Raw genomic sequence first — 14,653 nt, forward strand, 5'->3', positions numbered from 1 at the left:
CTGTTTGGCAGAGTGGTGCTTATCAGTTTGTTTATTAATAAACATACAAAAAGTAAACTTGACTGATAGTCATTGAGGTTGTAGTACAGTGGGATCCCCAACCATCGTTTATATTTATAGATTTTTTATGATTTTTTTCAGTCTTAAATTTCATTCAAGGTGGCATTAAAAAGGTCTTAAAAAGTCTTAAATTTGACTTGCTGAAACCTGCAGATACCCTGCAACTGTGTGATTCCAACACTGAAGAAGAAGAATTTGAGGGATTGGTGGATGAGGAATAACTTATTAAAGTGAGCTTTAAATGTTTAATTTGTGTGTTGTGTTGTGTGACATTATCCTTTGAGCAACGTTGAGTTATTGATATATTATTGCTTTGCACTATTTCCAGTGTTACTAGATTGTGATTGCACTAACGTTTGATTTACCGAAACAGTATCAGACTGTGTTCTACGTGTTTATTGAATCGGGGAAGATAATAAAACAGCTGTTTATTCATTTTGGGAGTGAACGGAGTCGTCAGAACGCTGGTTTGTAATCTATTAATAAAATTTGCCTGACCTATCTGACTGTTTTGTTGACATTCCCTTTAGCCCTGCTCCATCTAAAGGATGTATAACGTAACCCCAGCCTCTACTGTAGCATCTATTCTATGCGCCTTATAATGCGGTGCGCCTTATATATGAACAATGTTTTAAAATAGGCCATTCATTGAAGGTGCGCCTTATAATCCCGTGCTCCTTATAGTGCGGAATATACGGTAGTCGGAAAGTCAGAATCCAAAACAGGAACCATAGAGAGTTTGTTAAAACCGTTTTAATTACTCACAACCAGATAGTACAAAGTTGGATTGAATCGATATGAATAACAGACAGTGTACAGAAGCTATTGAATATGCTAAAAAGAAAATTTAGCAGCTATGTTTTATTAATATACCGTCGCTGCGTGTGTCAAATATGAGTCATTAAATGACTCCCGCCTCCTGGTGGTAGAGGGCGCTAGTTATCCTTCTTGTGACTACTCGTCTGCAGAAGAAGCGAAAACAAGCAACAAGAGTGAGCAGCGATCGTTTATTTTTTCCTCTCGCTTGCACTTTTAACACGGAGGATTACATATCTAAACGAAAACAGTTTTCTAAACTGGACTTTCAATCGAAGCATGAGGTAATAAAAAATCTCCATCGAGACAGAGAGACTTTTAAAACTGAAGAAAGATAAGGAAGACTTCTATAAACAAGTTATCAATGCTTATGATCAGAAGGAGCTGCGCATGGACTTCATTTATAAGTAAAGGTAAGACTATAATAACGTTTTTTTTAATTAACTGTGCTTTTCATGATGGTATCCTTACATCACACTCAATTTTAAGAGTGCAGGCCTAAATTTACCACATGCCTTTGGTAAGTGCCGTAGTGAGAAGAGGTTTTAAATTATTTAGCACCCCGGCGGCAATTCAAGGAAATACGGTATCTCTTATGTGTGACTGCCATCTACTGGTCATTGCTTTGAGGTCGGTAAGCACAATCAGAATTATTCCGTACAATAGGCACAATGTTGATTTTCCAGAAAATGAAAGGATTTTAAGTGCACCTTGTAGTCGAATATGTAAGAAGTTACACATTATTAATTTTAAAGCAAAAATATGACCTACTTAATTTCACCATTGCAACTTTTTCTCCTACGGAAAAGCGAGGGATACAAACATCGAGGTACCACTGTGTCTTTATTTACACAGAATTGGAAGTTTCAATCCTGTTGAGACTGATCAAAAGCAGACATAAAACTTTTCACTGTGACCTTCTGACTTCAATTTCTAGTTGGACACTCTTCCAAAAAGAGGGGCCAGAGTCGCGCAGAGGATGGCTCTTCAGAAAGAAGTGGATGCTCTCAAAGTCAGCTTTGAAAAACAGGTGAGGACGTGGGCGCCGCGTGTGGGCGCAAACAATATCTTTCTGCCGCCTCATTAGTCCCGCATATCTACAACGGCAAGAAACAAAGCAATAGCATTGTCTAAAACAGGGGTCTCAAACTCAATTTACCTGGGGGCCACTGGATGCTGTGTCTGGGTGAGGCTGGGCTGCAAGAAAAGATTTCTTAAAAACAATATTTTTAAATGTCTTTATTTTTTTTTCACCACAAATTAAAATCAAAATATAAATGAACAAAATGAGAACAAAGTAATGTGAGGCAATGCAAATTAAACAATAAAAAAAAAAAATAACGGTTTGAATTGGTCCAGGTTATCGGGGACTGTTATTACTGACGGACAGGTGTCGCAGTGGGACTGCAGCCAGGCACGTATTAAAACTTTTATCTCCATGGCAACGTCTCTGTCACTTTCACTCATTTGCCGCTTTTCCACTAATGCAAGAGTCATTTTGGACCCAAATAACAATAATTGTCGGGTGGGTGGAAAAACGTTTTTCTGCTTGCATCACGGAAGTGATGTCAATGTTCGGCCCTCAAGAGCCACATATCACACCGTGATTGGTAGATTCCTTCAGCTCCATTCATATACAAACCCTTTTCAACCCATATTCAGTTGAATATGCTACAAAGACAACATATTTGATGTTCAAACTAATACACTTTTTTTTTTTTTTTTTTTTTTGCAAATAATCATTAACTTTAGAATTTGATGCCAGCAATACATGACAAAGAAGTTGGGAAAGGTGGCAATAAATACTGATAAAGTTGAGGAATGCTCATCAAACACTTATTTGGAACATCCCACAGGTGTGCAGGCTAATTGGGAACATGTGGGTGCCATGATTGGGTATAAAAGCAGCTTCCATGAAATGCTAAGTAATTCACAAACAAGGATGGGGCGAGGGTCACCACTTTGTAAGCAAATTGTCAAACAGTTTTAGAACAACATTTCTCAACAAGCTATTGCAAGGAATTTAGGGATTTTACCATCTACGGTCCGTAAAATCATCAAAAAGTTCAGAGAATCTGGAGAAATCACTGCACGTAAGCGATGATATTACGGACCTTTGATCCCTCAGGCGGTACTGCATCAAAAACCGACATCAGTGTGTAAAGGATATCACCACATGGGCTCAGGAACACTTCATAAAACCACTGTCAGTAACTACCGTTTGTCGCTACATCTGTAAGTGCACGTTAAAACTCTACTATGCAAAGCCAAACCCATTTATCAACCATCCTGAAACGCCGCCGGCTTGGCTGGGCCCGAGCTCATCTAAGATGGACTGATGCAAAGTGGAAAGGTGTTCTGTGGTCTGACGAGTCCACTTTTCAAATTATATTTGGAAACAGAGGATGTGGTGTCCTCCAGAACAAAGAGGAAAATAACCATTCGGATTGTTATAGGCGCAAAGTTCAAAAGCCAGCATGTGTGATGGTATGGGGGTGCGTTAGTGCCCAAGGCATGGGTAACTTACACATCTGTGAAGGCACCATTAATGCTGAATGGTCCATACAGGTTTTGGAGCAACATATGTTGTCATCCAAGCAACGTTATCATGGACGCCTCTGCTTATTTCAGCAAGACAAGTGTTACAACAGCGTGGCTTTGTAAAAAAAGAGTGCGTGTACTTTCTTGGCCCGCCTGCAGTCCAGACCTGTCTCCCATGGAAAATGTGTGGCGCATTATGAAGCGTAAAATACGGCAGCGGAGACCTCGGACTGTTGAACGACTGAAGCTCTACATCAGGGGTAGGGAACCTATGGCCCTAGAGCCAGATGCGGCTCTTTTGATGACTGAGTCTGGCTCTTAGATATCTCTTAGCTGACATTGCTTAACACGATAAGTAATTAATAATTCCGCCGGTAATCACAGTGTTAAAAATAACGTTGAAATTATAAAAAATTCTCATGCATTTTTGTCCAACCATCCGTTTTCTATCGCACCTGTTCAAGAAGTCGCTTTAACTGTAAGAAGTTTCATATTTATTATTGGTTAGCTTTAGAATAACAATGTTATTATCTTGGGGACTGTGTGGCGAAGTTGGGACAGTGGCTGTGCCAGCAATCTGAGGGTTACTGGTTCAATCCCCACCTTCTATCATCTTAGTCACATCCGTTGTGTCCTTGAGCAAGACATTTCACCCTTGCTCCTGATGGGTCCTGGTTAGCGCCTTACATGGCAGCTCCCGCCATCAGTGTGTGAATGTGTGTGTGAATGGGTGAATGTAGAAATAGTGTCAAAGCGCTTTGGGGTAGAAAAGCGCTATACAAGTACAACCATTTACCTTTTTTTTTTTACCATTTTTAAAAATAATAAGAGACTTATTACACTGTAAAAATGTTGGTCTAAAAAATGCACGCATTTAGTTGTATTCAGTGTCAAAAAAAAAGATTATATGGCTCTCACGGAAATGCATTTTCAAATATTTGGCTTTCATGGCTCTCTCAGCCAAAAAGGTTCCCGACCCCTGCTCTACATAAAACAAGAATGGGAAAGAATTCCACTTTCAAAGCTTCAACAATTAGTTTCCTCAGTTCCCGAACGAGTGTTGTTAAAAGAAAAGGTGATGTAACACAGTGATGAACATGCCCTTTCCCAACTACTTTGGCACATGTTGCAGCCATGAATCAGACACACAGCTCACAGGCCGCGTGTCTTAGACCCCTGGTCTAAAATATGTCCTTTTCACTACAAGCAACAACAATAAAAACATCTGAACAACTGAGAACAATGGTGAACACAAAGCCGTTCTCCTCCCTTGGTAGTTGTCAAGAAGCAACAAGGCCAGCCAGAAGCAGCAGCAGTACGGGATCATTCAGGAGCTGCTGAGGGAGTCAGACGGCCTGAGAGAAGAACTGCATCATCTCCGCCGTCTCACATACATCAAAGCAGAGGAGAGGGGCCACAAGCACCGGGAGATGTTACGAGCTCAGGTGCAGCAGGAACACACTAATATTCCACTGACTAATGTTTTTGCCATTTTAAAGGCCCCCTCTTCCTGTGTCGTTTCATCCATCCGCAGCAAATGAACCAACACATCCGACAGGAAGTGCAAGAGAAGGAGCTCATCGCCATGCAGCACAGCAAGCTGAGTTCCATGCTGCGGCGCAGGTGTCACGCTTCTTATTCCCATGTCTCTCTGCCCGCTGCCAACTTCCCCTCATTTAATGTTTGCAAGGATAAGGTCGCCGCAAACTGATGTGACCACTTTCCCCCCCAAAAAACTCATTTTGGCAATTTACGACGCTCACCTCGCTCTGCCGGCGAGAAGACGGAGCTCAGGCTTAAAAGGCATCTGTTGTCTGCAGACACTGATTACAAGCCCGACTGAGCCGCTAATTAATTGTTCCTTTTATTCCTCAGACTGCTACAGTACGGGGAACTTTGCGACGCAATCACCGAGGAGAAAAATAAGTACGTCAAGCTAAAGCAAGTTGCCTCGGAGAGCCTCGCCGAGTTACTGGAGCAGGTGGAGGTGCTGGAAAACCAGCTGCAGATCCAGAAAGGTGTTGTGAGCAGGAAGGACAGGTGTGTGTGTGTGATGTCACATATCTATTACATCACGTGTTTTTTTACATGATGTCTTTTCAAGGAACATTACTATAGTATATTACTAACAACAAATATATCAATCAATCAATCAATGTTTATTTGTATAGCCCTAAATCACAAGTGTCTCAAAGGGCTGCACAAACCACAATGACATATTTGGTACAGAGCCCACATAAGGGCAAGGAAAAACTCACACCCAGTGGGACGTCGGTGACAGTGATGACTATGAGAAACCTTGGAGAGGACAGCATATGTAGGGGACCGAAAACAATGGATGTCGAGCGGGTCTAACATGATATTGTGAAAGTCCAATCCCTAGTGGATCCAACATGACGGTGAGAGTCCAGTCCAAAGTGGATCCAATATAGTAGCGAGAGTCCCGTCCATTTTTTTAATAACAATAATACCAATAATGGTAATAATCTGGGGATAGGTTGATTGGCAACACTAAATGGTCCCTAGTGTGTGAATGTTGTCTGTCTATCTGTGTTGGACCTGCGATGAAGTGGCGACTTGTCCAGGGTGTACACCGGCTTCCGCCCGATTGTAGCTGAGATAGGCGCCAGCGACCCCAAAAGGGAATAAGCGGTAGAAATGGATGGATGGATACAATAGCAATATCAATAATAATAAAAACAAAAATAATAATAATGAAATGTATTAACATTAATACCAATACAAATAATAATGATAATAATAATAATAATAATACAATAACAAAATTAATAACAATAATAAAAACAACAACAATAATATTATTAGTAACATTGAAACCAATAATAATTGTTATATTAATAACATTAATACCAATAATAATAATAATTACATGTATTAATGACATTAATACCAATACCAATAATGATAAAAACAAAAAAAATGGGTTGTACTTGTATAGCGCTTTTCTACCTTCAAGGTACTCAAAGCGCTTTGACACTACTTCCACATTTACCCATTCACACACACATTCACACACTGATGGAGGGAGCTGCCATGCAAGGCGCCAACCAGCACCCATCAGGAGCAAGGGTGAAGTGTCTTGCTCAGGACACAACGGACATGACGAGGTTGGTACTAGGTGGGGATTGAACTAGGGACCCTCGGGTTGCGCACGGCCACTCTCCCATTGCGCCAACAACAACAATAATATTAATAATGAAATGTATTAATTCAATTAATACCAATACAAATAATAATTATAATAATTATACAATAACAAAATTAATAACAATAATAAAAACAATAAGAACAATAATCCATCCATCCATTTCCTACCGCTTATTCTCTTTGGTGTCGTGGGGGGTGCTGGTGCCTATTTCAGCTACAATCGGGCGGAAGGCGGGGTACACCCTGGACAAGTCGCTACATCATCACAGGGCCAACACAGATAGAAAGACAACATTCACACTCACATTCACACACTAGGGACCATTTAGTGTTGCCTATCCCCAGGTGCATGTCTTTGGAGGTGGGAGGGGCCTATCCCCAGGTGCATTTCTTTGGAGGTGGGCGGGGCCTATCCCCTGGTGAATGTCTTTGGAGGTGGGAGGAAGCCGGAGTCCCGGGGAGAACACGCAAACTCCACACAGAAAGATCCCGAGTGCAGTATCGAACCCAGGACCTTCGTATTTTGAGGCAGACGCACTAACCCCTCTTCCTCCGTGCTGCCCAAATTGGATACATGTCAGTAGTTATTAAAAACAATCAATTAATTACCGTATTTTCAGGATTATAAGTCGCTCCACAGTATAAGTTGCACCGGCCGCAAATGCATAATAAAGAAGGAAAAAAACATTTATAGGCCGCAATGGACTATAAGTCGCATTTTTGGGGGAAATTTATTTGATAAAATCCAACACCAAGAATAGACATTTGAAAGGCAATTTAAAATAAATAAAGAATAGTGAACAACAGGCTGAATAAGTGTACGTTATATGGAGGGGAAGAAAGAGAAGCAACTTATATTAACCTTATAGATTGTTATGGTAACAATAGGTTAAGCTTTGTTAGTGTGCCATGTGTTACCCAGTTTATCCTAGGGCAACAACATTTATTTATGTTTGATGAAACATGATTATGTGCATGAGTGTATGTATGTATATGTACTTGTATATGTACAGAATGTGTATATGTATGTTTGTACAGTGAGTGTATATGTACAGTATATGTATGTTTGTCCAGTGGATGTATGTGTACATGTCTGTCTATATTTATGTTTGTACAGTGAATGTATATATATGTGTATATGTATGTTTGTACAGTCATTGTATATATGTGTATATGTATGTTTGTACAGTGAGTGTATATGTACAGTACATGTATGTGTAAGTTTGTACAGTGAATGTATATGTACAGTATGTGTACAGTATATGCATGTTTGTACCGTGAATGTATATGTACATGTACTGTAAGTGTATACGTATGTTTGTACAGTTAATGCGAGTGTGGATGTACGAACTTTGAGTATGTAAGTATGTACTGTATTTGTGTATGTGGGAGTGTAGGTACGTATGTATGTATGTATGTATGTAAATGGTAAATAAGTTGTACTTGTATAGTGCTTTTCTACCTTCTTTAAGGAACTCAAAGCACTTTGACACTATTTCCACATTCACCCATTCACACACACACATTCACACACTGTATGTATGTATGTATGTGTGTATGAATAATGGTGTGTATGTGAGTATATGTGTATTTGTATGTGCAATATATCTGACTCCCAGTGTGTGTGGGAGCCAGAGTACGGCCCCGGCCACCCAGACAGCCCAACCCACAAAGAGAAGGTGTGGCGCCCAGGGAACCAGGGACCACCGGCCCCACGCAGACAGGCCGGCCAGCGACAGGAACCCCAGAGCCAGGCCCAGCGTGCCGGGCCGCAGACAGACGCGCCCGGCAGAGGACAAGGCACGAGAGAAGCAGGGGACAGCCAGCCTTCAAGCCAGCAAGAGACCCCACAGGGGCAGAAAGGCAGGACGCCCCGACTGGGGGGCCCAGAGACCCCCCCATAACCGGACGGGAAGATAATTCCATTTTAGCTACAGTCAAACATGGGTGTTAGCATCAAATCTCGGTCTGCATGAATGCTGCATGCACGTGGGTGTTGAGGTTCACTAAGGAAGCGTTATTGTCTAAATATCTGTCACCACAAGTGGGTAGTAACATAGTTGTATCTTACTTACAGTAGAGCATGATGGTGGTACCATAGTCTCGGGCTGCATGAGTGCTGTTGTCACTGGGTAGCTATGGTTTGTCGAGGAAAACATACTGTCTTTGTACAGTATTGTGCCTTGAAAATAATGGCTGAATGTGATTTTGCTGCCATGTGTTTTTTTTTTACAGGTTACTGAAGAAAGTGGATATGAAAATCTCCAAAAGCAGCAGAATGAAGGATAAATTACGCAACGACATCAACACGGTCTGGGCTGCTCTGAAGTGCCATAAATAAAACAAGTATTGGGAGTCGTAGAATTTGTGTTTTGCTTCCCATAGGTAGCTCGGCAGAGCCGTCAGGTCAGTCAGGAGCGTGAGGACAATGAAGTGGAGTTACGGAGGCTGAGGCAAATGATCAGCCACCAGGAGCAAGCACTTCTCCATATGAACAAGACCCAGGAAGGAATCGTGCAGCGGCGCAATCTGCTGTGTGTCTGAGGCCCAATTCAAGTAGGCGATTTAAAAAAAAATGAGCATGTCTTATAGCTTGTTTGTTTTTTGATGTTCTTCTGCAGAGGCATCCAGTTGCTGGAGCACGAAGAGGTGTTGTTCGACTACCAGAAGAAGGTAAACATGCAGGAGGCGGCCATCACCGAGGGCAACCTGGAGCTGGAGAACCTGGAGAAGGAAATGAGGGATTTGAAGTTGACCATCAGCGAGTTGACCAGACAGATCGGCTTGAAGGGGAAGGAGGTGCTGGTCCAGAAGGAGCTGGAGGAGCAGCTGACCATGCTGCAGATAGAGGTAGGGTTGCTTGTTGCGTTGTTTCTTCCCTTCCTTCCAGTCAATGTGTTGCAGGGCTCAAATTTAACTGCGGCCTCGTCATTTGCCGTGATGCCCTAAAGCAGGGGTGTCCAAACTTTTTCCACTTAGAGCTGCAGACTGAAAAATCAAAGCAACTGGGGAACATTTTTACATTTTTTTATTTTAAAAACCAATACAATATATGTATTAAAAATATACATTTCGGCCTCCACTCAGGCTTTATCCCGGGGACCCCAAAGGGTTTTGGTCAAAAAAATATTAAAAATGTGTCATTATTCAGTATTATTTTGTTTCATTATTATTCATGTTTTAAATCTCAAGATTACATTAAGTCCATATGTCAATATAATGACTTTAAAGATTTAAGTTGTATGCTCTTTTTATCAACAAAAACCCTGTTTTTTGATGGAAAAAAACACAAAATATGCAATATTATCACCCAATATTTTTTTTTATTAGAATATTTGTATCGGCTGGGGACATCTCTGCGCTGCTGATCCGCCTCCGCTTGGGATGTTTTCCTGCTGGCTCCGCTGTGAACGGGACTCTCGCTGCTGTGTTGGATCCGCTTTGGACTGAACTCTTGCGACTGTGTTGGATCCCTTATGGATTGAACTTTCACAGTATCATGTTAGACCCGCTCGACATCCATTGCTTTCCTCCTCTCCAAGGTTCTCATAGTCATCATTGTCACCGACGTCCCACTGGATGTGAATTTTTCCTTGCCCTTATGTGGGCCTACCGAGGATGTTGTAGTGGTTTGTGCAGCCCTTTGAGACACTAGTGATTTAGGGCTATATAAGTAAACATTGATTGATTGATTGAATATTTGAGATAATATAATAATTGGAGCCTTAAAAAAGTCAATAACTCATAACACCATTCATTATAATTTTTTGAGCAATGACACTTAAAAAAAAAATCACACTGAAATGATAGGGGATCCAAAAGTGTCCTACTCATTAAAGTGTTAAAAAATAAATTACACATTTTTTACTGTTTACCTTTAACACAATAATCTTGAGATCAACTTCAGATCTATCCGTCAATTATAAGTTTAATTGTTGTTTATGTTTTTTGTTTGTTCATTTTAGGCCCTTCTTTAAAAAAAACAACTCCAGTTTTTATATGGCAAACACAAAATATGCTACATTTTGCCCCAAAAATATTTCCAAGTGGAATATTTAACGTGACTTATTGGAGCCTTGAATAGGTCCATAATTCCTAATGACATTGATTTTGATTCACTATTATTTTTTAAAGAAAGAAACAGCCTGCATCAATCAATCAATCAATCAATCAATCAATCAATCAATGTTTATTTATATAGCCCTAAATCACAAATGTCTCAAAGGACTGTACAAACCACTACGACATCCTCGGAAGAACCCACATAAGGGCAAGGAAAACTCACACCCAGTGGGACGCCAGTGACAATGATGACTATGAGAACCTTGGAGAGGACCTCAAATGTGGGTGCCCTGAAAAATGAGCCCTTCTTTAAGGCGACACTTGCCTTGACCTTAGAAAGTACAAATTTGAGGCCTGCTGTCGTAATAGACATGCATTACAGTGACTCCATCATGCTGTATCAGCATGGATTTTAAGTTTCATTGTGTGTTGTCATTTCAGAATTCCGAGAAGTGCATGATTACACAGACGTGGGATTGCATTGCTCAACTTCCATGTGCATGTTGGCATGTAGATGACTGGATATGTCTGTTAAACATAATCATCTTAATAAGATATGTACAAGCAGGGTGGAATAAACTCCAGTTTATTAAAGAAGAAATTGTGTATTTTGCCCTCTTATCTCTAGAAACAAGGATGTGAATGGCAGTGATGTATACTCACCATCTATCTTTGCTATGTTAAGAAAAACTGTCTGTTTGACAGAAACAACAGCGTCAGCTTAGAAGCGAGCATGCATAAAGATGAGCATCCAAACAAGGGGACAGAAATGGAATGAAAGTGAGAATGAAGCTGCTTTGCAATGCATGGAGCGACACCCGTTTCCCCCACCAGCGTCTGCGTCGGGGGATCGGGCGCATTTGTCGCCGCTCCACGCCATCCTTTTTCGGCTGACGGGTTTTGACTGGCAGATAGATGAAACTTGTGTCATCCCAGTCTTGCGTGCTCTTCCCGGACGCTTGCTTTGTTGGATCGGATTTTGGCCATGTGCTGCCATTTGAGGGAGACAACCCCTCCCATCTGTTTGCTCCGTCTGCCGTTCTCCAGTTTGTTGTTTCTTTGTTCCCATCTTACTTTTTTTCTTCTTCTTCTCATTCTTTCCAGTATCGTTTAATAGTCCTATACCAGTGGTTCTTAACCTTGTTGGAGGTATCGAACCCCACCAGTTTCATATGCGCATTCACTGAACCCTTCTTTAGTGAAAAATAAATTCTGATAAAGTTGAGGAATGCTCATCAAACACTTATTTGGAACATCCCACAGGTGTGCAGGCTAATTGGGAACAGGTGGGTGCCATGATTGGCTATAAAAGCAGCTTCCATGTAATGCTAAGTAATTCACAAACAAGGATGGGGCGAGGGTCACCAATTTGTAAGCAAATTGTCCAACAGTTTTAGAACAACATTTCTCAACAAGCTATTGCAAGGAATTTAGGGATTTTACCATCTACGGTCCGTAAAATCATCAAAAGGTTCAGAGAATCTGGAAAAATTACTGCAAGTAAGCGATGATGTTAGGGATCTTTAATCCCTCAGGCGGTACTGCATTAAAAACCGACATCAGTGTGGAAAGGATATCACCACATTGGCTCAGGAACACTTCATAAAACCACTGTCAGTAACTACAGTTGGTCGCTACATCTGTCAGTGCAAGTTAAAACTCTACTATGCAAAGCGAAAGCCATTGATTAACAACACCCAGGAACGCCGCCGGCTTCGCTGGGTCCGAGCTCATCTAAGATGGACTGATGCAAAGTGGAAAGGTGTTCTGTGGTCTGATGAGTCCACATATCAAATTTATATTTGGAAACAGAGGACATGGTGTCCTCCGGAACAAATAGAAAGGTAACCATCCGGATTGTTATCGACGCAAAGTTGAAAAGCCAGCATCTGTGATGGTATGGGGGTGCATTAGTGCCCAAGGCATGGGTAACTTACACATCTGTGAAGTTACCATTAATGCTGAATGGTCCATACAGGTTTTGGAGCAACATATGCTGTCATCCAAGCAACGTTATCATGGATGCCCCTGCTTATTTCAGCAAAACAATGCCAAGCCACGTGTTACAACAGCGTGGCTTCGTAGTAAAAGAGTGCGGGTACTTTCCTGGCCCGCCTGCAGTCCAGACCTGTCTCCCATGGAAAATGTGTGGCGCATTATGAAGCGTAAAATACGACAGCGGAGACCCCGGACTGTTGAAGGACTGAAGCTCTACATAAAACAAGAATGGGAAAGAATTCCACTTTCAAAGCTTCAACAATTAGATTCCTCAGTTCCCAAACGTTTGCGTGTTGTTAAAAGAAAAGGTGATGTAACACAGTGGTGAACATGCCCTTTCCCCAACTACTTTGGCATGTGTTGCAGCCATGAACTTCTAAGTTAATTATTATTTGCACAAAAAAAATAAAGTTTATGAGTTTGAACATCAAATAAGTTGTCTTTGTAGCATATTCAACTGAATATGGGTTGAAAAGGATTTGCAAATCATTGTATTCTGTTTATATGTACATCTAACACAATTCCTCAACTCATATGGAAACGGGGTTTGTATTTGTTACTTTTAATAAGCAACTAATTAATGGTGAATATGTTCCCCATACTAAAGTGTTACCAAAAAATAAAAAATAACCCAATAGCTCCCGCTTCTATAGCTGACTGAAGAATACTTAGCTTTATTTTAAGATTTGTTGCAAAATCTCATCTTAAACAGTCTCTAGGGGCACATACTATTGTTACAACATCATTAAAACATAATTTTAGCATTATACTGAACCTTTAAGGGACACACTTGGTCTCCATTGATGATCATTTGCTTGTAAAACCACACCTTGCTCGTAGGCTAAGGAATAAGCAATTTAGTCAATGTGACAACAGAGGATCTACACCTTCTATGTCCAGTCTGCACTGTTATTCAGCTCATCTGTCTCGCCGTTTTGTGTACGCCAAACAGTCTCCCCCTCGGTGTAAAACAGATCATCTTCCAAATTGCTCATCTCGGTCCACCGGGGAACCCAAATTAAATCCATTGGCGGAAGCTTGCCAGTTCAATTCTCTCTGTGAATGCAATCTCCATGCTGCCCATTTCTCACAGACATTATGCATTTGTATCCACGTGTGTGCGGCCGCTTTATTTATTTTATTTATTCCCCCCGCCGCCCCTCCTTTCTCTTTTGATGGCAAATTCCGACAAAGATAGATCAGGCCATCTGCGAGACCGTTGCAGTTCAATATACAGAGGCTTTCATTTGTTTGGAGTTTTCATAGAGGCCGGCGTGGAATTGTGTGCATTTATGAGCTGCTGGCGTCTCCCCTGCATGTGTGATGATGGGAGAAGTTCCCTCGCAACACTTAAAAACACTCACTCTGTCCTCATCCCGTGGATAATGTCACAACCCTTTGGACAAAATGCCCGCACTCAATCACTATTTCTTCCAGGGAGGAGCAGGCTGACATGCTGCACACACCCTGTGGTGGTGAGTCATTAGGGCTCCTAAATTTTCATCCAAGCTGTCTGGAAGTCTAACTAGGGGAAACCCGCAGTGGAGAAGGAAGCAAAGAGACTCTGCAAATACAAACCCCGTTTCCATATGAGTTGGGAAATTGTGTTGGATGTAAATATAAACAGAATACAATGATTTGCAAATCCTTTTCAAGCCATATTCAGTTGAATATGCTACAAAGACAACATATTTGATGTTCCAACTCATAAACTTTATTTTTTGTTTGCAAATAATCATTAACTTAGAATTTCATGGCTGCAACACGTGCCAAAGTAGTTTTTAACAACACTCAAACGTTTGGGAACTCAGGAAACTAATTGTTGAAGCTTTGAAAGTGGAATTCTTTCCCATTCATGTTCTTATGTAGAGCTTCAGTCGTTCAACAGTCCGGGGTCTCTGCTGTCGTATTTTACGCTTCATAATGCGCCACACATTTTCTATGGGAGACAGGTCTGGACTGCAGGCGGGCCAGGAAAGTACCCACACTCTTTTTTTATGAAGCCACG

The 14,653-nt window shown here is 41.2% G+C and overlaps 1 protein-coding gene across 1 annotated transcript in view; it reads left to right on the forward strand.

Moving 5' to 3' along the window:
* Positions 1-14,653, forward strand: part of ccdc146 (coiled-coil domain containing 146) — a 110,092-nt gene that overhangs the window by 64,853 nt on the left and 30,586 nt on the right. Inside the window, exons 12-18 of the mRNA XM_061914304.1 lie at positions 1,814-1,906; positions 4,695-4,862; positions 4,952-5,040; positions 5,293-5,457; positions 8,821-8,896; positions 8,971-9,119; positions 9,207-9,435. Of these exons, the coding sequence (XP_061770288.1) occupies positions 1,814-1,906; positions 4,695-4,862; positions 4,952-5,040; positions 5,293-5,457; positions 8,821-8,896; positions 8,971-9,119; positions 9,207-9,435 (969 nt within the window). The remainder of the gene's footprint in view (positions 1-1,813; positions 1,907-4,694; positions 4,863-4,951; positions 5,041-5,292; positions 5,458-8,820; positions 8,897-8,970; positions 9,120-9,206; positions 9,436-14,653) is intronic.

The sequence above is a fragment of the Nerophis ophidion genome, linkage group LG10 (assembly GCF_033978795.1).
Source record: "Nerophis ophidion isolate RoL-2023_Sa linkage group LG10, RoL_Noph_v1.0, whole genome shotgun sequence".
Taxonomy (NCBI): Eukaryota; Metazoa; Chordata; class Actinopteri; order Syngnathiformes; family Syngnathidae; genus Nerophis; species Nerophis ophidion.